This window comes from Ornithodoros turicata, chromosome 2, assembly GCF_037126465.1.
Source record: "Ornithodoros turicata isolate Travis chromosome 2, ASM3712646v1, whole genome shotgun sequence".
In the NCBI taxonomy this organism is placed as follows: Eukaryota; Metazoa; Arthropoda; class Arachnida; order Ixodida; family Argasidae; genus Ornithodoros; species Ornithodoros turicata.
This window is the reverse complement of record NC_088202.1, coordinates 41,336,178-41,358,235: the sequence shown is the minus strand read 5'-3', so window position 1 is coordinate 41,358,235 and position 22,058 is coordinate 41,336,178. Positions and strand designations below refer to the sequence as shown.

At 47.1% G+C, this 22,058-nt stretch overlaps 1 protein-coding gene across 1 annotated transcript in view; it reads right to left on the bottom strand.

Annotated features, from left to right (window-relative positions):
* LOC135385324 (ATP-binding cassette sub-family G member 4-like) overlaps window positions 1-22,058 on the bottom strand; it is a 44,627-nt gene that overhangs the window by 19,730 nt on the left and 2,839 nt on the right. The window contains exons 2-3 of the mRNA XM_064614579.1: window positions 10,529-10,639; window positions 4,382-4,499 (exon numbers count right to left, since the gene is read on the bottom strand). Of these exons, the coding sequence (XP_064470649.1) occupies window positions 4,382-4,499; window positions 10,529-10,639 (229 nt within the window). The remainder of the gene's footprint in view (window positions 1-4,381; window positions 4,500-10,528; window positions 10,640-22,058) is intronic.

The following is a 22,058-nucleotide window of genomic DNA, read 5'->3' as shown; positions in this document are numbered from 1 at the left end:
GTTGCCATGGGCTTTCTAATTAGCACAAAAAAAGTGCTCTTTCCCTGGGAATTTTTCTAAGTTCAATTAAGCTAATTAGACAAATTAATGAGGTACACTGATGGAAACCACCTGTTTGGGCGGCAAAAACCTTCACAAGTATGACGTAGAAGGCTTCTAATTTTTATCTTCAGTACTTTTTTTTTAATAATTAGGAGATTTCACTCATAAGTGAAACACCCTGTATATGGAACACCCTTGTTGTTACAGCGCGTTACAGTCCCTCCCTCCCGCAGCTACCCCGCGATCCCATGCCGTTTTCATTAAAGATCATAAAGATTGCTACGCAGTCACAGATGGCTCATCCTTGTTTCCGTTGTAAACCCATCACCTCACAACGCCACAAGGCCAGCTTGCGATAAAATCAACTGTATCAAGGTCCCTTGCTAAGCACGTTTTCTGTTTTTTTTTTGTTGTTTTTTTTTACCTATCGCACGCCTGCTGCCGTTTGCAAATGGCATTAAAAGAAGGAAGGAGAAGTACAAAAATCACCCCATAGCTTCGAGTCGACAAACATTTTTTAGATTGGCGACTGATAGAGCATGCGTTTGGCTTAGGGCCAGTTCTCACTTGGCGACGTCCGACGCGACGTCTTGACTGGGCGGCGGAAGTAGAGGCGCATTTCCGCCACCCCGTCACAGCGCACGATTTTCATGTTCCCACCACAGTGGCATTTCGTCATCCAAAGCAGACGAAAAATCAGGAGGCCTGGACTTTCTGTGTCACCTTATTGGTCGCCACTATATCGTTCTCGACAGCTCTCGCCGACGTCGTCAAAAAGTTCGGGCTTGGCAATTTTTATTCATTCATTTATTTATTTATTTTTTGGGCTCGACGTCTCTCCGCTCCCAGCGCCGAAAATGCGCGTCTATTTCTTTCGCCCGCTCACGACGTCGCGTCAGACGTCGCCAAGTGAGAATATACCTCTCCCCCTGTTTGTAAACAAATGACGTCACAGTGTTCGACAGCGCCACCAATTTGGTAGAGTTGAACTACGCTCAAAGCTAGGGGCGAACAAGGTCGCGCCCGAAAGCCATGGTGTTGAGCCGGGGATTACGATGGTCCCTGAAAGGAACGCAACCTTCGGTCCTACTTTCCTTTCAGTAGGAGGCAGCGAACTAGTGCCCATTCGTGGAACCCAACTCTCCCCTTCCGATTTGTTTCGGTTTCAGTCTGTCTACCAACGTCATGATGACGTTTCTCGAGTAGAGGTATATTGTCCCTAAGGCAGGTTTCACAGTAACGTGACGTTTTGCGCGTCCGTGAAATGCGTTCGTGTTGGGACCGCTCTTTTTTTCTCTCTCGCTGATCATCCGTGTGCTCACAGTGTTCGAGAGGTGTCCCTATCTTTTCTTTTTTTCACTTTTCATAGCCTCCATTCGGGTTCGTGTATGCCATACCCACTGCCGTGTTTCCTCGTGAGTGGAGTGTTCGCGACGGCAAATTTCCGCAACGCCCTATTCTAAGCGATTTTCACAGACCAAACTACCCCGTGAAAATTATTGCATGTCCGTTCCTTGCACGTGTTTCTCGGGAACCACACCGCCTTTGGATGCACCTTTGGATGCACCTTTCGTCACTCCCGCTCTTCAAATACATCAGGAAGTTGGAATTTAGTTACCTCTCTGTTTCAAGTACATACGTATTGCTGTTGCTCCCTTAGCGGTCGTACTATGTATATTACAATATTTCTATTTATCTTATATTTTCACATGTATTTTTATATGTACAAGTTATATTTTTGCCTGTGTGTCGACAAAAGAGCGCAATTAAAAATGTTCCCTGCTTGCAACATTTCTCAAAGGCAGACAAAGATGACGCGGTATGAAGGTCTGAGAGTCATACCTTAAATTCTTACATACATTACAATTCTACAGAAACAGCAGAAACTGGCGTATCACCTATTTTGTAAGGCCTCTATCCTTGACGCGGTCCTACGTCAATGAACACGCTCTTCTTCATTCCTCCTCTCCTATTTTTATCAGCGCAGTATGGGGCCCATCTGGTATTGGTCTTCGGAAGAAAATAGAAAGGCTACAAAATCAAGCTGCAAGGGTTGTTACGAACAATTACTCTCAGGATGTCAGATCATCAGATTTAAAAGCAGCATTGGGCTGGACATCACTGGAGAATCGCCGCAAGGCGTCTCGCTTGAAACTTTTTTTACGACATGTATTATGGACACACGGTTGTTTGCCGATGCGATTATTTGCGAAGTCCCCATTTTATCTCGGAATGGCTGGATTTTAATGGGTCTGTTTCTCGTCCGTGTTTTTCACGGTCGAGAAACAGACCCATTAAAATCTGTGTCACAACCGGTCTAAAGTTAGGCGGCAAAAGGCATCTTGCATTCAAATAAAACCGGGAGGCTCCGTTAGTGCACAGTAGAGCACTGCATGGGCCTAATTTTCAGGCCCGTGCCCGGCCCAGGCCCGGCTGCTACGGCCCGTACCCGGCCCGGGCCCGACATCTTCTATATATTTCCAGCCCGGGCCCGACTACACCGGCCCTGGCCCAGCCCGCACCCGACTGTTTACATGCTCAGGCCCGGTCCAAGCCCGCCTCTGCTCTATTTGTTCTCGAGGTTCGGAGGCGTATTTAGATTTACTAAAGAGCACAACGCAGCAAGGAAAGGGACGCAGCTAATAGGTGGAGGGTCAGGTGGTACACTCGAACGCAGCAGCGGCTGTGTTTCTCTAGTTTCCCTGCCGGCAAGCCGCTCTGTGCTTGGTGGTTGCTTGCTTGGGAACGCAGCGCGCAGCGGCGCGTGGGCGTATATACATTGCGGTTCAAGAGAGACTCATCTCCGCTCTATTGCACATGCTCCGGTGTTAGTTCCTCTTTCTTGAACTCTCACGCGAACGAAATATATTCGAACACCTTACCTAAGCGACCCTCTTGCCGATCTCTCATAAAAACGAAATATGTCAGAACACTTAACCTCGCTAACCCTCGTGCAAGACCCTCACGAGAACGAAATATGTCCCAACACCTAACCTAATTGACGCTCGTGCAGGACCCCACACCAATCGTCCCCAAATGTGTGTGAGTGCACGCTTGAAATCCAGACCCATTCACGAAATGAGCGTGATCACGTGTAAAAAAGTGATCGTTCTCAAATGAGAATACCTGATATCCCATACCCAATGGGGAAAAAAAAGTAACGCGAAAATTCAGCCGTCCAGTCTCGCGAAGTGAAATATGTTCGCGTACGTGCCCGACTATGTCTGGCGTTGTCAAGCCCGTACCCGGCCCGGGCCCGGTGGCTGAAGCCCGAGCCGGGCCCAGGCCCGCCTAAAAAACGCCAAGCCCGGCCCGGCCCGGCCCACGGGCCTGGCCGGGCTCGTGCTTTCGGGTAATTCCGGGCCCGTGCAGTGCTCTAGTGCACAGCATGTTTAAAAAATAGCGCGTTGAAATAACTTAACGCTTCGAGTGAATGGTACAAAAGTGAATTGTTCGTTCTTCCCTTCTTACTTTGCTTGCGCAATGTTAGTTCTTCACGAAAGGTATTTTCCGACTAGGTGTTACACGTGTCAATGTGTGTTTTCCAATTAACGGACACCGAAAGCCAAATAAAAGAAAAAAGCTTCCCTGCGCTTTGCTATCATGAGGCTGTATGTACCGACTAATGCAAAAGTATAGCTCTTAAGCAATTTTAATAAGAATATGTATTATTAAAAGTTTGCCATAAGTGGTTTGTTAAAGTGCCTCTCCGGACTCAGAAAACAGCGTTTATTTTATTTAGTTCGCGAAAAAAAAAAAGTTGCCTCAAAGATCCTATTCGCGAAATTCAACCCTTTTTATGCACGTTGTGCATTTCTGTCAATTTTTGAAGAGCTGCTGAGCCTCGCCAATGTTTCGATGACGCGAGGAGCAGGTGATGTAATCATAAGCCCAGAAATTGGAATTATTTCATGTTGTGGAGAGGGCACTCAACTCCTAGCAACGACGCCGTCATCCGGGGAGGGTCACGTGTTGGAAAAATCACGTGACGCAGATCGAAAGAGGGGGAAATGGGAGAGGTGTCTTCGCCCTCCTTTGTGTTTCTTGCAGGTCGGAGCGATCAGAGGATATGTCGCGTGGTGCTCCGCTAACGGAGTGCAAAAGTTCGGCCCCCCGGAAGGCGCAAAAGGCAACAATGTTGCCAGATGAGAGCCGGGCGCTCCGTCGGAGCCTAACATGTCGTCACAGTTCTCAAAAATAAAAAAAATAACTTTCCCTAGCTTTCGCGTCACGTAGAGCCAAAATATTTTGCAGGAATGCAGAGCGAAACAAGAAGATTTCAGTAACATAACTTTGGTAGGATTCCGAAGACACGAGATTTAATACGAGCCAAACTTACTAGTGTCCTGTTAGAAGGTTCAACAAGGTCGTCTTTCCCGCTCCAGATGGACCCATGATGGCAGTCAACGTCCCGGGTGTTGCAGCTCCGCTCAAATTGTTGAGGAGAACTTTGGTTTCTAGAGAAGTACAGGAAAAAATATACAATGATATGCAGAACATTTCAGACAGTGACGTAGCCGGACAAATATTTCGGGAGGTGTTTCATGCCGACTTTACATGGGGTAGAAGGATTTCACCCTCGTTTCCCTCTCTCAAATCCACTACCAAAGGTACCATTTCGGCGGGAGCGCGGTTTGAACCCCCGAAACTCCCACCCTGGCTATGCCACTTGTGAAAAGATATTTGCAAAAGTATGGAACCAACCCTGTTTGTTTATAGGGATATTTGCCATATATTACAAGAAATTTATTTGAGCTTTTCATCGCGCAAAGCCGAATTTCCCGTATTGAACTCTGAAATTTTGTGTTTTCTCTACAACGAGGAAGCGCATTGTGGATTTGCCTTATTCTGCCACAGAGTATGCTTCCTATTGCCATGGAAACCGGTGTAAAATGCGCGAAATTGGAAAAGCGCAAGTCAAAGGGCCGCACTCAGCGCTTCGTCATCTCACCGTAAGCATGAAGAATGGAAATACTGGCGAGACACACACTGACAAGCATACGAGAGACGGATCTGGTGCCGTACTCCAAAGCCAATGTGCAAGACATATTGAGGTCTCTTACACAGGCTATGACTAGACAGCAATGGCTACAAGGCGACGGGAGTTCCTCGTTGCTCCATCAAGTTGACCCGGATCTGAAATTTAGAGTTCCGTCCACGTTACCTCGGCCTATCCAGACGCTCTTGCACAAGTTCCGTCTGAACGTGCCATACGGGCGCCAATTCCTCCATATAATTGGGAAGGCAGATTCATCGAACTGTACACTTTGTGCAACCGTGGAGGACACTGAGCACGTTCACGTGCACTGTTCTAGATGCGCACCTCAAAGGGCTACCATGAAATCTGCTCTTGACCGACTGGACAACCACACCTTTGACCTCGTAAAAGTGCTGTGTCCTTGGCCACCTGACAAGGGGGATGCTGCCTTGTCAGTGCTTGTGACATTTATTCAGAGGTGCGCGTTGGAGTCAGTCTATTAGGACCATGTAATTCATTATGCGCTACGTGAACCGTTGATTTTGGCCTTTGGCTGATAGTTATCGCGAAAGTGGAGGTGGGGGGTTCTCTTTTCCATTATTTTTTTTACTTTTTTTGGGGGGGAGGGTTGTTTATGAGAGTAGCCGAGTTTGTCGTGTGACGAATTCAACCTCTCCCTAGTATTTTTCTTCATCAACATCAACATCAACGAGAGACGGATCTGCATCGCCCCTTTGTGCACAGAGTACAGCGTACTCTGTGCAACTGGTGGCCTCGCCGGGGCCGAGGCTTCCCTCCTTCTTCGCACCCGTTCCCGAAGTGCCAGCACATGCGCCCACGTCTTCAAGCTCGGTCATACCCCGAGCCCTGAATGTCCACACTGCGGGGAAACAGAAACGGTGGAGCACGTTACTACGGACTGCCCAGCCACATCGGATGCAAGACGCGGGCTGCAGCAGGCTGTGCTTCCCACCGGCCCATCTGAGCCCAACTCGAGGAGATTGCCTATGCTCGTGGCAACCTCCATCGTTGGAAACTCGTCCAAAAAGCTCTTCTGGATTTTTTCAAGGGCTCTTCTTCTTCTTCTCAATGTTGAGAGACGTCTGCCAATATTTGGCTTGCCACTCTAAAAAAAAAAAGGGTTCACCCGGACGTAAAAAAATCACACACACGCGCGCGCGCGCGCACACACACACATAAAATCACAGACACAGGGAAATGAAGATGCGCGGAAGCACACGTGTCTTTCTTGTAGCAGGTAACCTGCCGCCTTGCGGCATTTGTCGTCTGTAGACCATGCACCTAGAATCTTTGAAATGCTAAGTGGCCAGCTGTCAAGCTGGAGAGACGCTTTTTGGTGATCTTTCTCTCATCCTCATATTTCGTGCAGTGCTGTAGTAGATGGCGTCTTCGCTTGTGTGGCATTGTCTACATGTAGGGTCGTCGATCAAGTTTAGCTTATACCTGTAAGCTCTTGTGGAAGCAGTACGAAGTCGGTCTCGATGAATGAGTGCTGAGTCAGTTCGGCTCGTGTCCCCACAGCCTGTGTACTTATATGGATCATCGAGGGCGACAAGCCTGGGGACTCTCCACTGTAGATTGTCCAGGAGCTTCTTCATCTCCATATCTGCCGTTCGCTTTCCTGCCCTTTTGATGTGAGTAAGTGAGGGAATGAAAAAGAAAAAAAAGAATTGAGAAAATTCGCACCACTAACGTGGAAGCCGGCTACTCCACACCACGTAGACGATTCAGAAAACACACACTAGACTCAGATACGAAGAGTCACACAAGGTCAGAACAGTCAAAAATAAATAAATAAATAAATGATGCCGTCTTTGGTCAGTGGTATGTTTTCTCTTCATGTCAGGAACTGGGCTTCTTTTGCAGCCCCGTCCGCCTTGTCGTTTCCAGGGATCTTGCAATGGCTGCGGTCCACTGGATGTATACCTGATGTCCGTCTCGTCTGAGTTTACCGTATGCCTTGGTAATTTTCCTTCGCGTGGCGTCATTGGTGGTCTCCTTGTTTGAGTTTAGTTTTTGGATGGCAGATCAGGTGTCAGTAAAGAGAACCCACGTTTGCGGCCGGTGTAGCCATCAGGGATGGGCAGTAATACCCATATTTTGTATTATAATACTAATACATAATACTTCCTAGAAATCGTTATTATAATACTAATACGTAATACTTTGATTCTGAGGTATTATAATACATAATACTAATACTTCTGTGTATTACACGAGTAATGCTAGTAATACATTGATACGTAACTTGGGGAGAAAGAAAGGAATAGAAAATCAGAAATCTATATAATTTGCGCATTACTTATCGAGCCAGTCATTCTCCAATGACGTGTTATTTCAGGTGCTTACATGTTTAGCATATTCTCAAAGGGTAGTCCTCTATAGGGCATGCCTTTTCCGAATATGATGAGATAGCGCTGGTCAATTCGATCACAGTGAACAGCTTGCTCTCAGTGTGGAAGAGCCTTCATTTCGTCCACCCTGGACGATAAAATGTGGGCCGTTCAAAAGTGTGTAACTGACCGTAGTGCAAACCCGTACAGGGGTGCCTGGACTGGACGCACTCTTTCATACCACAAAGGGCTTGTAATGCGATGACTCATCTTTACGGACGCTGAAATGGAAGGAATGCGAGGAAGCCCCCAGTAACCTCTGACACTGAGGTCACTCCCTTTCGGATAGTTTGAAGCAAAGGAATAATAGGGACCTTGTTGGTGTCCAAATGTTTGTGGGACACGAAAAATCACTCATAAAGTGCACTGGTGACACCTAGGAGGTCTTACATATGACCTCTGGGAAGGTATTACACCTTCAAAAGTATTACAATACATGTAATACTTCGATTTTGTGTATTATAATACAGATACAAATACATTTCAAAAATGAGTATTATAATACATAATACAAATACTCAAAAGTATTACAATAATAGTATTATAATACAAAGTATTACTATTACTGCCCACCCCTGGTAGCCATGTACTTCAACGTCGACAATATCCCGTGAAGTTCCGCAGCCATGGACGAAGACTTGTGGCTTTGCTTGCTCTGTAAAGTCCCGGCATTACGCAGATCATAGACGGCCGAGGAAGCCCCATCCATGGCCACGGAACCGTCAGTATGCCCGGGAGTATTACAGTCTCCTATCTCGGTGACCAGCTCCAGTGCAAGCTGCCTAACAACTTTAGGAGGCATGTTGCTCTTGTGGTAATGCCAGTGATAGTGCTGCATGCTTGAGGTGGCGCAGGCTCTCTTCAAGGAGGTGTGTTTTGCTGCCTGTCTCTCTTGTATCCATTTGGGATCTGTTGCCGGAGGTTTCTGACCGCTGTGTCAAAGCCTGAGTTAGGTCGGGTTAGGTCGGGTTACAACTAAGTGTGCCAGGGGGTGAACCGTGTGACACGCTTGGTGGCGTAGGTGCCCATTGATGACCTCCGTTGTTGTACATGCAGTGTAGGTTGGTTGGCTTCCTGTTGTGCAGCACCTTGCGGACTGCTTCTCAGGACTCCGAGTATGGTTTTAATCGCGCGGTCGTGAAGGCATTCCAGCCTGTTTCTGTTAGTGTTGCAGAGGTTGTGGAGGACCGGGAGGCTGTACCGGATATGTGATTGTACCAAAGACATGTACAGTTGCTTCAGGAACGTGGTCTGGGGCCTGCGGGTGAGACCGGCCGATGCACGCATGGCATTGAGAAGCAGACATACCTTTCCTCCGATGGCTTCCACCTGTTTGGACCAAGTCAACTGCGTGTCCTGGTGCACACCCAAAAACTTGTGGTATCGCACAATAGGAACGGGCTGGTCGTCAATCAGGGTGAGAAAGCTCTCGTAAGACCGTCTGGCGAACGGGAGAAATAGCGTCTTTGTTGGGGAGAGGGAGAAGCCACGCTCGCGGAGATAGTCAGCGATTGTGGTCACAGCCGTTTGGAGGCGACGCGACAGTCACCGGCGGTTTGTGTGAGACGTCCACACGCAGACATCATCGGCGCATATTGAGTTTCGGGTGTCTTCCGGCATCAGGGATGGTAGTCTGTGCAACACGAAATTGAAAAGCAGCGGGCTCAGAACGCCACCTTGGGCTTGGGGAACCCCTTTGATGATCTTGTGTTTGTTGCTGGGTCCGTTCGAGGTATCCATGAAAGTAAATCGATCGCTTAGGTGATTCTTGAGATAGTGTAGAAGCTTCCGTTTCACACAGGAATTCATCAGCTCAGAGAGGAGCGCGTGGTGTAGCGCTGTGTGGAACGCGTTGTTGGTGTCAAGAAATACGGCTGCGGTGAACCGCGCATCGTTTTTGTGCTGCTCAACGCAGGGAACCAGATCGAAGACTGAGTCAATACCGCTACGGTGGTTGCGGAATCCTGTCAGACTGTGGGGGAATAACTTCTGCCTTTCTAGGAACCACGCTCGACGCCAGTAAACCATCTTTTTTGCAAGACATTTCCTACGCAGCTGATGAGGACTACGGGCCTGAAAGAGTCGAGGCTGTTCGGGTTCTTTTCGGGTTCGAGAAGCGGTTTGATTTCTGCAGCTCAGACATGGTAAAATCGTCATCCATCGGACTCTCCCCTGCCTCAGACGTGACACACTGGGTCACTGCCGGCGTCTGCGTATTGTGTTCCGCAAGTTCTTCTTCGTGCAGTATTCAAGTCGTCAAGTCAAGTGCAGTATTCTTCGGTCAAATCTAATGCTAATCATGCTAATTCTGAGCGGGCCGTGTTCACCGACAAAGCAGTGAAAGGGCGGTCTTGTGTCGGCTTCGTGGTTCGCTGTTTGATGCGGTCGAATAACTTTTTGGTGGAGCCGTTCTTGTCGACGCTGTTACAAAAATCTTTCCAGTCTTTCACTCACACACACACACACACACACACACATACATTGGATGATGATGAGGTGGGCGATTCACCGCCGCTGAGGGGGTACACTGCCCTATTGCGCATTCACCTTGATGGTGAAATAGCATGCTGTCCAAGGCACGACCCCCCCCCCCCCTCAGAAAAATCCTGGATCCGCCTCAAGTTATGCCAAACCTCTTGCTCTGAGATTTGGGTAGTCCAAGAGAACTACCCACCACAGATAGCACGCCAGCACCCCTCAGTAGTCTTCATTGGAATGCTCCCGACACCATGGTAACCGCAGTTACCTCAGCAGTGTTACCTCACATATCTGTATATACAGGGTGCGTGTGGGCGATGAAGGAAAAAAATACACAGTCCAGTCTGGCAGTAGTGGGAACACAATAAGTCCAAGGAATGAAGCACTCTTTGAAATAAAACTTTAATACGCACAAGCTTTCGTGCAGAACCTGCACTTCATCAGGTGATGTGAAGTTAAAGTTTTGATGTAAAAGTTTTACAAGTTGTGTGGAACCAGCTTTGCTATGGCTATTTAGGTTCACTGAACGTAAGCACATCTTACTACTTCAGTGCCGTGCTGTTTCGTAGCTGTCAACCCTTTTGCAGTTCTAAAGAGGTATATATACGTTTCATACCTTTCTGGCTCCGTTCGTGTACACGGAACGTAAGATTCCTCCACACAACTGTGATAACTTCGAAGCTACGTCGTCCATTGAGTTCTTCGAAATAGTGGGCAGCTCCGTTTGCTGAAATGCCAAGAAAATCCGTCGTTTTTCAGACTAATATCAAGTCACGAATATCGTCAAGTGTCACGCGCGCTAAACAAAAAACGCCCTGCAGATACTTTCAGTATTGGTAGCCGGGATAATGATAAGTACCTCGGTGGTCAATTCGGATCGGTAACTCGTCCACCAATGCCCGTTTTCGCATGCCGAAATTGTCGTTATTTGCTCAAAAGGCCAACTTCGCAATTTTTTAGAAAATAAACAAGTTTTCACATGATCTAAAATATATTTCTGTGCAATGTATTGGTGCTTCACTATCGGAGAAAAATCTAATCGGCCGATTTTACCAAACCGTTGTTCAGAAAAAAAATCCGAACTTGGCACAGTGTGCACTGACTTTGCTCCTCCAGCATGTTTTAATGCGCTGATCCCTTGGGGCATGGAAGCTCTCAGATATGACACTATCCTTTTTCAAAACGACCTAATTCGAATTTTTTATTTATTTACAGTGGTATTCCCTCGACAAGCGCCAAAGCGCGCCCTGGTTTTTCGCCCGGAGCGATATTCGATGGCGCGCTACGGCCGTTCTACACTGCCTTGGGAGAAAATACTTTTTCTGGTGCACGTTAACGCATGTACCACCATCATTTTTTTCTCAGAAATCCACGTTGGTCGAGCAACACCGCTGGGGCGTTTGAGCTGGAATGACTCGAATGTAAAAAAGGCATATCGTATGTAATTTGACGAAAGAAACTATCTGTTTAGACAAATGAAGAAAAATAGCATACGCTCTTTGGCTGCACGTTGAACATATGTTTATAAGTCCAAAACGTCGCCACACCAGCATGCTGGTGTGGCGACGTTTTGGACTTATAAACATATCTGTTTAGACAGTTTCTCTCTCTCTCTCTCTCTCTATTGGTGCCTTTCTTCTTGTTCCCTATCTCGTCACCGACGGAGAAAAGTAACATTCATGATAGACCCATTTCAGTTTTTAAACAAGAGTGTGCACACGCGCATGCGCATGTAACAGACGTCGTAGGTGGGCAATAGGGAGTACGAAACCGCATGGTGTGTACGGCGTATTTGCCGTTTCTGTACTGCGTAGTACATGCAATAGCTACACCACTTTGCGGCATGCCTTTAATAACGACCGAAAACACACTATGACTCGAAGATCGCACAATAGGCCACCCGCTGTTTGCAAACGGTCTACGTCACAACGCCAGACGTTGCGACCTGTCGTTGACAAAATAAAGCCACGCGCGTTGGCAGCCGCCGATCACGTGAATTGTTTTGATGGTTGTTTCCGACGATGGATGCCAATACGCGAGGGAGATCCGAATAAAAACTTCATGCGCGAAGCAGAAACTACCCTGACCTCACCTTACAAAACGCGAAAACCACGGAGTTACACGACGGCAAAAACCAGGTGTGCTTGTTTTACCAACGATCCACTCTTTCCCAATCTCATGGTACCTCGACGTGACGTGCCGCGGCGGCTGGTCTATACCACTGATCTCTATAGTATATGACTCGATCGCGCATAGGGTGTGCCAGAGCGTGGTCACCGGCCGCCATATTTGTGGGCCCAACGCATCCTGTCGTCTGCACTTAGTTCATGCGGGGCGAACCCATCTAAATCTTCGGTGCTCTGTGCAGATACTTTGAGGAGACCTGTTTCGATCGTACAGGACAAATTGTGCGACTCTAGAGTGATGCTGTGCCTACAAAGCTTGACTTTCCGCAGCACCTCCTAAAAGAATAGTAACACACTAGAATTAGCTGGGGTACATGTGGAAATGTGCGGTATTTCTAAATGTGGTAGTTCATCCAACGAGCTCAGTACATGTCTTCAGAAGTATAACATCAGTCAACATACATATGGCAGAACTATATGCAACAAAATTAATGGTACAAAATAATTTATATTCCCTGCTAGACTATGTGTCATCTTTTATAAGGCTTATGACAATGAAAGAAACAGCTTCCCAATAAAATCTTGTTATAATGAGGTTCCACAATTTCTCAATTTTAGTTGGTGGAGATTACAACATCTCTGAAGTTGTGCATCCCGTAAAATGAGGTTTGAATAGGCTGGGCGCAAAGCCACAGGGAATTATACAATTTTTTGGGGGGAACTCGATCACATTCACTTGCTGGATTGAACTGACACAAACTGTTTTTTTGCTTTTGTGGTTCCTCGCAATGTAATCTTACATTCACTACCTAAACCTCCAAAGTGAGGTCCACGATTTCATTATTCAAGATTGTCGAAGTCTAAGGTCAGGGTCCTGTGGCGTAATATTCGGACATGTAGACAACAGATACTAGCTCGTTAGGTGTTTCTCATGCACTGCAAAAGAGTAATAATAATAATAATGAATGAATGAAAAATAGTAATTTCTAGGTTTTCACTGCTGTGCGCACTGACATCCATCATGACCTGCACGAGCACCTGTTCGAGTGCCCTCCTGAAGAAAACCACGTCATTCACCTCATGAAGGTTATAGCTAACTGCTATGGCAAGATTCGACTTCACCATCTCGCAAAGGAGCACACAGAGAACGTGAATGACAGACCACGACTATGAAAGAAGCTCTCACGAATAATAGTATTCAACAATCAATGACCATGACTCATGGACGTAGAAGTCGTGTGTTTCAATATTAATATTTAATTTCTACACGTCATGTTTACAGTGAAGTCACTGTGCCGTTTTATCCAAATTTATCTCTGTATCACTTTCAGCAATGCGACGCTAAATATGCCAATTTGTTCCACTTTTCTTGTAATTTGTGAGGTAGGGTGGAAGTAAATAGACTGCTGTGTTAACCTCGTAAGTACAGTCTCTCCCACAGCATGTGTAATAAGTCATGCATGTGCATGCTTCTCGTGCACAGCGCTTCGAATTTCTGTAATGAACTGCGCTGACAGTGAACAACTGCAACACACTCGTAACAACAAATGGGGAGCTTCATTGCCAGGGGTGATACTCCACCCCATTGCTGTTGGTTGTGTGGTGAATAAAATAATGAGCCCCTTCACAATAAGGAACGAGGTCTCATTGTAGAACACACACACACACTCGTTGACCATAATAGGATAATGGAAAAAGCCAAGCGAGAACCATACAACACCAAACCACACAATAACGAACGAAAACCGCGGAACACCTCAGGAAAACCACACAATAATGAACGAAAACCACAGAACACCACAAGAAAACCAAACACCACACGAAAACCTAACAACAAACGAAAACCATACACACACAAAGAAAATGGAACTACCTTACAATAACGAACAGTGTGAACCCTTTCTGAGCAAAACGAATCAATTTTATAGGTTGACATTCACCGAACAGGTTGACATTCACATAGGTTGACATTCACCGAATTTCTTCATGCGTATGCTCCCCGTGCACGACACTTACGACCCTATATTCGGAGTACAGGCAGCGGAGAAGAAAAAGAAGGCAATTACCATTCAAAACTACAGGAACACCGCTGAAGCACGTTTAGAATACATCAGCACACTGATTCTTAAGAAAGATGTGTGCTAATCAGCAATGAGGAGCGTTTAAAGCGTAACAAATGCTCAAAATCAAACCGCTTCCCATCGTTTCCTATGGGAGCAGCCTGCGCCATTGGGCCCTCCAACATGGCGGCCGATTGCCGCACCTCTCTCACACGAGCCCCTCTCCTATGCGCGATCCAGCCTTTATACATAGAGATCAGTGGTCTGGTCTATACAAGACAGCAGCGCCGCCGCATCGTTATGACGTCACGCATTGAAGTGAGTCCATACGCTGTTGCTTGTCACGTAAGCACGTTCCTCACCCTATTCTCAGAACTTTACTTGACCTACTCTGGGTGTGAACCTTGACGTACGACTTCCGAGAAAGCGTGTCAAGTTTAAGTGATACACTGAGGCGATTCTTCAGTGTCGACACCGCATGATTACCTTCGCACGCTTTTGTGCCGGCAGGTTTGAATGCGATTCGTATCTACGTAGTATCAGCAAGAGGGGGAAAGCGACATTTTCCGATGACTCCTGCTCGACGAGCTAGGCGCAGTACGTCGGAGCAGGTTTTTAGCAATATCAGCGCAACAATGCAGTTGTATTTCAATGGCTGGAACAATCAATGTGGGCGGTCATGACGGCCGGGGAGTGTGCAAGGGTTCTCTCCGAGATGAAATTATATTGGCGCTTCGACTGTCGGGAGAGATTCCAAATGACGATTTTTTTAATGCTCATCGTATACCACATCACGCGATACTGGAGACTACACATTTTTTTCTTTTCCTACAAGCTTGATTCGTGCCATTAGTCACCTCGATTTCTACGTTACGCAGCAAGGTCGCGCAAAATTTTTCTCACCCTCACAGTCGACAGCACCACGACACCTAGGATCAACAAAACGAAGTATCTTGGTGCATACTTTGAATGCCGCCATTCCAGGGCAAGGGGTGGATCATCTATCGTAAACAGCAGCCTCCCACTTGTAAACAACCTAAAACTGCTCTGCGGAAAGACGTGGGGTAACTACCCACGCACAACGCTCATACTTTACGATCAGGTCACTTGCTCTATACGCGCTCCCGGTATTGAAGAAACCTTCTAGAGGCGGGACAATGGCCTGTCAGCATCTACACTGAAAAGGCTCTATATATGCTCCCATTGCACTGCGGCACCGCTTCTTCTCTCCCCCATCATCAGACAAATCAAGAAATGCTTCAATACAAACATTGCATCCAGTGCATACCTCAGAAAGATCCCGGAAAACGTTACCAGCACTAAGACGGAAAAGTCACCACCACCACAAAGGAGAAATCACATCAGCGACACTTGTCTCATTATTCGTGAACTTCAGGGAAATGAAGAACATCGGCGATAGCCTCACGTTGACCTTGGCACATATCGACCAGCGCTACCTCAACCATCTACAGCAATGGTTCTCTGACCTCTAACTCTAACATCCCATCCTTGAACTCATATTGGACCGCCAACGACGGCATAGCAATCTGCTATTCTACATGCATCTATGGCAGCCTCATTCTCCAACTCTGATGACGTTATGATCCTCACTGGCTCTTTGTCCGTCCTATGAAAACTGTCGTTGTGGTAGGAAAATTTAATACGGCGTGGGACACTCAGGACATGGTCAGCGCCTCGAGAACAATATTTACAATCTATGAGCTATGAGGGGCGATATATGCATTGCTACGCTTCATGAAACAAGAGGTGAGTGGGGAGAGGTGAGATGATCAGGATATTTAATATAACCAAGTAAACTTCCGTAGTACAAGTTCGATACAATTCAATACATTCAGGGCCAGGGTCACTCCTACCCCGATTCAACCTTCCCAGTCTCGCCAGAAGAGAAGATCAAGCTGGTCGTCACTAATCTTCCGGTATCTGTACCAGATGTGCCATCTCCCAAGCCCACCCTCTTCTCATCTCGCGTTCTTGCGCCAGGACCACCGCCACTGTCCTACATCGTATACGGACTGAATCTGCCTTTACACAGAGCTAGCTTCACCGAATTAACCTCTCGTCATCTTCAGCATGCGAGCAATACAGTGAGAGGAGGAAATATGTGCTTGTCAAAAAAAAAAAAGAAGAAAAAAAAACAAGGGAAAGGGCATCTAATGAAACCATTTAACATATATTACTCGAATGCCCTGCATGTGTCACGCAGCGTGGAAAGCTCTCACCCCATTTGAGCAACACTGTCCCGCAGACGTCATCTTCGGCAGCTCTACGCCGACTGAAAGGCGGAAACAAACTGCTGCTCTTGTCAGCTTCTTAAACGGCATGAACCTCATTCCATGCCTTTGACAGGCGTAGCTCCCTGATATCTACTCAACTTCTGCTCCCTTCTTTTTTATTTATTTATTTATTTTGCAAAAACGCTTTCTCTGTTATATCCTCTCCATCCCAAGACCCCTTTCTACTTACTGGCCATGAACTGAGCCTTTTTGTTTGTTGTGCTCTGCGTTGTCCACGGCGCCTCAAGATCATCGTCGCGAAATGGAGTACTGCGTGGAACCTCACCTAATACCTCCTGCGTTAATCGTGACGTTGCCCGCTATAAGTGAGGCCGACAACGGCGAGCCGATACGCCACCATCACCAAAGTGTCTGATGAATACAGACTGGCGGCGGGTTCTCTCCAGATACCATCCGCGACAGCGCAACCCCACATAAAGCACGTATATACACATTACTTTTACTGTGTAATAAAAGAAGCGGTTCCCCCAGAAACACATCGTGGTGAAAGTTCGAGCACGTGAGGGGTATTGCCGTCCTATACTGAAAATTGAAGCTGTGCACACAGCTGCTTGCCACCACTAGGCACGTGAAAGTTTTGTGAAAGGATCCCGGAGAGCAGCTAATCGGGGAAGCTGTCCCATTATCTACCGTAGATGGCATCCACGCCGTCGCCTCAGTTGACGACTTTCTCTACGGAGTCTCTACCTCTCTCCTCTACATTCTTTCTTCTACCGGATCCTTCCGCGGATGACCCTGTCGCTCGAATCTTCACTTCACAGACTTCGACTCAATGTCACATCGGCCGACGCACTTCTGTTCCAAGATAGGTGCTCGACCGTCGTGTGTTACACATGTTTTTTTTTTGTTTTTTTCACTAAGCACCCCCCCCCCCCCCCCCCGAACCGTCTTGATAGATGACCCTTTGACGTCGTGAAAATGCTGAGCGAATGGCCTGCGATTCATCGTCAGGACGCACAGCACTCAATCATCACCTTGGTTAAGAGCATAGCCGAGTTCTCGTCTTTTCAGATTCTTTTCCACACTAGATCTCTGGTGTAGCTTGTCCTGCGGTAAGCAGGCTCACATCTCCATAGTTTTTCTCCCACCATCATTGTCATCACGCGCGGTTAGAAGCTATATAGTTTGATACAGACTGCGCTCGACTAAGTGAACCCAGAGACCGCATTCTAAGGTTCCGCGTTATAGACGATGTGGACAAGAGTTGGCCATTTAAAGATCGTCTACTGCGAACACGGCTCGGCGCTAAGTGTTATTTAACCGGTTAGCCGTTTGCTTCGGGCAGTTCGATTGACATTACCCCCACAGCCTAGCACGCAATGTCCCCGCCACATACCAGTACATACCTCACTCATTTCCGAATGGGATTCTCGACAGGAGTGCACGCAAGGGACTCATGGGCCCGTGGCGGTCAAACGGCTCTCGCGCACGCTACAAGTCATCCACAACACACAAAAATGAAAGCTGCATGGAGGTTACTCGTATTGCTCCTCTCTGGTGCACCAAAAGAGGTGGCGTCGTCGAAGCTTGCACTTTGTTGTGTGGCATGGGATTCACACAGGAATGCATGCTATCACAAATTCACTTTAGTTCTACACTCTAAAAACTGAGCTTCACCGCATAGCACGCTCTGCGCCAACCATTGGCGCGAACGATAGGGTTATCGCTTTTCATTCGAGGTGAGAGGGAGGCGTACGCCTTTTTGTGGCAATTATCATACAGCCAAATTGCCCCAAAAAGGCGTACGCCCCTCTCTCTTCTCGAATCAGAAGCGACAACCCTATCATTCGTGGCAATGGTTGGCGCACAGCGAGCTATGCGGTGAAGCTCTGTTTTTACCGTATAGACATTTTTGACCCGTACATAGGCCAGGTTTTCATACGGATTTTACTGCAAAAGTGCCACCAGCCTGCGGCGTCCCACCACTGCGATGCGCTTAAAAGACGTCTGCATCAGCGAGTTGTCCCTAACTGCTCGTATAGCAGTGTACAGGTGGAACATCACGTGGACGACAGATGGCAGAGGCAGTCTTAAGAAACGCATGTGGGACCGTGAACGATTGTTTTTAATGCTTCAGCACGTGAGGGCGTTCGTTTGATCATATTCAACTATGCGGAGGGCAGCAAAGTGTAACGATTAATGTTGAACTAAAACCACTCCAGGCACCAAACGCCCGTCCAAGTAGGCACACTGAGTAGCAACAGTGCTGCAGCAGAAGCCACGAAGAATGAAAGAGCCGCATGAGAATGACCGATGGATGGCTCACTTGCGGATTGAAACGTGTACAATATCGTCCATAATACCCTGCAGATTTGCTGAAAGGTCTGCAAGGTGTTACATTGCGTTCAATGCAGCTGTTGAGTAGAACCAAACACGCCCCGAAAATCGTTATTAACAATTCTTTTTAGCCGAACCGGAACTGACCCGAACCGTAACGGTCGACACCATCTTGGAGCTGAAACGGAACTGAACCGTTAAAAAAGTACCGGTAACTGGTTCAAATAACCGTGCATATGTAACTAAGGGCGGGACTTTGCATGTTGTGCATGAACATCAAAACTACATTTTTCGTCTTTTTCTTCTTTTATTAGCTTCGTAGCCTTCCTGTTGCTTGCCGAAAAAGTCGTGCCCTGCAGGAATGCTCTGAATTTTCTAGAGTCGCGAAATAACAACGGTAACTTAAAACTGCTATGACTACCGATGTCTAATACCCCTGTCAGACGGGCACATATACGGCCTTAACGGTCACGGCCGTAAATGCATACTGTCATTAACTTCCTGCCAGACGGTCAGCAATAAGGCCTTTGCGACAAAACTGAAGTAGAAGGGCAACGGCGTTCCCGCAAGACAGTCTACGGCATTCCATCGAAACTGCCCAAGCCTCGTTACCAAGCACACCATAAACAAGATTTAGCACATTTAATTCAATTCGAAATAAAATGCTTTTTACCCGACGTAATATTGTCATCTTTTTTTTTTCGTGTTTTTCTGGCGTTTTTGCACATTGCTTCGCTTTTTATCCCATCTGTACAAGTGCTACTCTTGTAGTTACACCCTCGAACCACTGCACGCGGCATCGCACCGTGTCGTCTGCATCGAAAAAGTCAGACGCCACTCAAAAAAAATATCCAAAGCACTTAGTTATCTGTTGTATTTTGAAAATATCAACAAAACGTTGTTTTCGTGTACTTTCAGAACGAAAAAGCGTGATTTCGCTACATTACATTCAACGTTCACAGACTTGTTTATCGACGTGGACATCATCGACAAAATGCCTTCACGGATACCGTCTGGCAGCTCCCCAGAGCTTAGGGCCATATAAAACTTACGGCTGTTCCTTAATGCCGTAACTTTAAAGGCCGCATATGTGCCCGTCTGACAGAGGTATAAGACATACATAAGGATTATTATATTACATGACATTATTATATGTAAGGATTAGGGGTCAACGACAGTTTTGGGTAGCATTCATGAAGTGACATATATTATAATAATATACGAATCAGTCTCACCTATACAAGGTGTCCACCTTAACTGTAGAATTGATCGCTGACACATAGGAAGACCAGCCACCCTCAAGCTGGTCAGAATGAAAAGAACATACCAAGCTGATTTTCTTTGTGCATTTCACATCCCATGTTATCATTACTTCTCCATCGTTTATTGTTGTTGTTGTTGTGCATTTGGAATAAGAGGTAAAAACAACCGTACTTATGCCTTATTTAAGAATCCCCAGTGGGTCGAACTCCCTGTTTGCACTTTATCTTGCCCGTCCTCTGTCTTTGTTCCACAGGCACTTCACACTACGAAGACATGGTAGCACGGCGGCGGGCAGCGATAACATGAAAAGGCGCCTTTTACATAAAGACCCCGGGTTCGGAATCGCACCGTTCCAATCCAACTTAACTAAAAACGCTAAAAACCCCAGTGCCCGGGAGGTAAAATGAGCCACTCCAACTATATGAAGCGGAGTTCGCTGCTTAACGTGTATTCGCGTCTACTGACCGGTTATCAATACTTTCAATGACTTAAATGAGTTAGGCTACGGTATCGGGCTTGGTTGACTGCTATATAACCCGGTGGGTTAGCTAACCACCGCGACATGAGCTACGTGCTGGGGCAGTCAACCCAAACGGGTAATTCATGGTTATGCTCCATGTCATAACCACTACTTGTCACCAAGCATCTTGTCTTTCATATTGGGCTAAATCTTTCAAAATATCGAGCCACCGTTGACTGCTTCCTGTCCACTTCAAGCACTGTGTAACACACAGGGAAGTGTGCTTTAACCTGCCGGTTGTGCTTCATTCCCACACGTGGCCCCTAAACGGGTTCGTGAACCCAACCTTTTGGAAAAAAACACGGTTCGAACTACTATAGTTGTTTTCCGGAGCTGACCCGGAACTAAATCGTTATCGTCGAACCTAAACCCGAACCGAACCTGTTTTTTATTAACTGTTAGCGCCGCGGAGCAAATGCGGATATAAGCAGCGTTCAGATGTGGATAGATGGGGGGAGGACAGCAGGAAGGAGTGTGACCAGGACGGTTAGTATGCGTCCCGGGCCAACTTCAGGCGGAACAGTGCCGACATTCGTCTGTAAGCTCTCCTGAAAGCACAGGGAAAGCATCAGACAGCACAACCAACGGTAGGATTCGAACCCACCACCTCTCAGTCTTCAGCACGGCCTTGGCTACTACCAACGAGCGGGACGTCTTAACCCGCTCGGCCATGTCGCCGCTGAACCGAACCTACACAAACGTTTCGGTTTGATTCTCTTTCAGTGCATGGGGCGCGTATGGAGGCCCAGCTACCCGTGCACCACCCTTTCGTTAGACATAATGCTGTCGACCCAGGGATTTTTTCCCCTTAGAAATCCCCATACCCACTAATAGAACCCCCCCCCTCTCCCAAATTCCTACACAAGGTAAAAAAATGTCTGGAAAACCAGCGGGTACGCGTGCCGGACCTCCTTACGGAATTCCACACCCCCTGAGGTGAAAACGCTGCGCGAATTCACGTTTCCGTCTATTGCCTCCTTGAGCGTTCCCAAGAAGAGAAATCGCTGGAAGAACTTGAACTGAACGCTGTTCTTGCAGTTCTGCAACAACGGCGTTCAGGAAAGAAAGGACAGATCTCCGATTGTTTCCCGAAACGAACCAGTATGGGGTGAGCAATGCAGCGGAGCACCTGGGCTCAGGAGGTTACGTTTCACTCGTTGGGACCTAAATGCGGGACGACGATTATTCTTAAAGGGGCACAAAACAGGTATCGAAGGTGCACATTTCTTTCATGCATTGTGTTTTACTATGCATAGTCAAATATGTAATGAATTATTGGCTCCACAAAGTATATATTGCCTTCAAACGGACGGGATATCCACTGCACTCTTTCGTGCCTAGGCTCCTCCCTGTGATAGCTTAAAAACAATAGCTACACGTGATTTTGAAGTTGAAGCTTACCGGCGAATCACAGTGTATGCTGACGATGAGATGCGGGGGGGGGGGAGATATGTTTGTTTTTAAAAAAAGAGGGAAAGGTTGGCTTGCGCTACGGCGGCTTGCTATGCGTGAAAGAAAGATGAGATGGGGGATATGGTTATTGAAAAAAGAAAGGGAGGAAAGGTTAGTCAGGCGTAGGCCGACT